Source organism: Frankliniella occidentalis, unplaced genomic scaffold, assembly GCF_000697945.3.
Source record: "Frankliniella occidentalis isolate FOCC.00 unplaced genomic scaffold, Focc_3.1 Scaffold567, whole genome shotgun sequence".
Lineage (NCBI taxonomy): Eukaryota > Metazoa > Arthropoda > Insecta > Thysanoptera > Thripidae > Frankliniella > Frankliniella occidentalis.
In genome coordinates, this window is record NW_026267683.1 from 58,071 (window position 1) to 60,004 (window position 1,934).

General features: G+C 40.9%; 1 protein-coding gene across 1 annotated transcript; it reads left to right on the forward strand.

Annotated features, from left to right (window-relative positions):
* Window positions 1-462: 462 nt before the first annotated feature.
* On the forward strand, window positions 463-1,822 carry LOC127751570 (putative nuclease HARBI1). The gene is made up of 2 exons (XM_052275305.1): window positions 463-1,095; window positions 1,167-1,822. Exons 1-2 carry the CDS (start codon window positions 968-970, stop codon window positions 1,495-1,497), a joined length of 459 nt encoding a protein of 152 aa, XP_052131265.1. The 5' UTR covers window positions 463-967; the 3' UTR covers window positions 1,498-1,822.
* The last annotated feature ends 112 nt before the right edge of the window (window positions 1,823-1,934 follow it).

Consider the following 1,934-nt stretch of genomic DNA (forward strand, 5'->3'; position numbering starts at 1 on the left):
TATATCTTTCATCATGATTTTTAATGTTAGTGAATCGTTGTAAACCCTTGTGCTTTCTGTGAACCATGCTGTTTTCACTTTCTTGCTGTAGGATGAAGAAGGACACTTTTGGGGAATTAGTGACTGCTGTGCGCCCATCTTACCCCGATAAACTAGTGCGTGGCAGTGCTGCTCACGTAGATTGTACTAAAGCTGTCCTAATGAAACTAACGTACTTAGGGCGGCAAATGTCAATGGATGATTCGTTGGCTCCGAAAAAAACAAGCGTAACTCCGCCAGTGCCGGAGAACAAGAGTAACTGGCACCAGTGCGGAGAACTCGAGTAACGCCTGGCTATTTAGATAGGGAGTTACTCTTGTTCTCCGCGCTGCTGCCAGTTACTCTTGTTCTCCGCGCTGCTGCCAGTTACTCTTGTTCTCCGGCACTAGCAGAGTTACGCTCGTTTTTTTTCGGAGCTAAGGTGATGTTGGTGACACATTTGGCGTTGCCGTGTCCACTGTGCATAAGGAAGTGCACTTAATAGTCAAAATTCTGTGTGACCTCAGGAGCACTTACATTGTTTGGCCAACAGCAAATGAGTGTTCAACAATTCAACAACAATTCCGAGAAAGGGCAGGTTTCCCTGGTCAGTGCTCACTCATGTTAAAGGGAACAATTTTACTCTGAGCGTCTGAAGCAATCATGTCTAACTGTCTGACAATTACAGGTGTTATAGGAGCTATAGATGGATGCCACGTCCAAGTTCTAGCACCTGCTAATGACCAAGTTGCATATACCGACCGTAAGTCAAGCCATTCCACAATACTTCAAGGTATGTGGCTTGTCAAGTTTCATGTCTGTGGTCAGGTTATTTCTTTCTCTGTTGTCATAATGCAATGTCTAAACATCAACAGGTATCTGCACTGCTACAAAAGTTTTTACTAATGTGTCGATTGGGACACCTGGCTCTCGACATGATTGTCGGGAAATGTCACTGTCAAGTTTCCATAAGAAAATAGTAAATGAAGGCCCTAGAAGTATTGTTTACGAAGATCGGTTCCACCTTGTTGGGGACAAGGCATATCCAAATCGGTGCTGGCTGATGGCACCATACAAGTAAGCAACACTTACTGCAAAGTAACTTGATAACATTTGTTAAGAGACTAATGCACCTTTTGCCGTTGCAGGGACTATGGGAATTTAACAAGACAACAGAAAAAATATAACTACCATCACAGTGTGACTAGAGTTGTTATAGAACATACATTTGGCCTCCTAAAGGGTAGGTGGCGGCGTCTCCTGGCTCTGGTGCTTAAAGATGTAGCAGAGGATACCAATTTTATCCTTGCTGCATGTGTGCTACACAACTTCTGTTATCTTCACAATGATAAAGTAGTTGAAGAAATGCATGAGAACATCAGAAGAGTAGAGGGACGTCATGCACTTGAAGGCTTAAATGATGCAAGAAGCAAGGAAGTTGGTACCCAGAAACGACAGCAAATATGTGACATGATTTGATATGGGATTAATTTGTCAATGTACAAGTATTTTTGTTTGGACCAGTGAGCATAGAATGATAGAGAGCTGTAGCACTGCCTAGGTATTACTTGGAGATAATGAATACTACAATAAAGCCTCTTATTTTTTTAAATGAGTCATTATTATTGGTCAGGAAATAAATTTAACAATTGAGGACTAGCAAAACAGAAAAACAATGAGAACACAAACATATCACAGCACAGGTTCTACATCAGGTACAAAGGAAATCGCCTTACAGCACTAATGACATGTTACGTTCTCAGTTGTTTTTCTGCTTTGCTAATCCCCAGTTTAGCAAAAGAAAACCGACTTAGTACGCCATGTCATTAATATTTGCAGGCTTTCCTATTACTAACACTTAACAACTTATAAGAAAACATTATTATATACTATTACTAACACTTAACAACTTATAA

Coding starts and splice junctions, on each gene's coding strand:
- LOC127751570 (XM_052275305.1), top strand. CDS start 968: ATGTCACTGTCAAGTTTCCATAAGAAAATAGTAAATGAAGGCCCTAGA. Junction 1,096..1,166: donor TGGCTGATGGCACCATACAA/GTAAGCAACACT, acceptor TTGCCGTTGCAG/GGACTATGGGAATTTAACAA.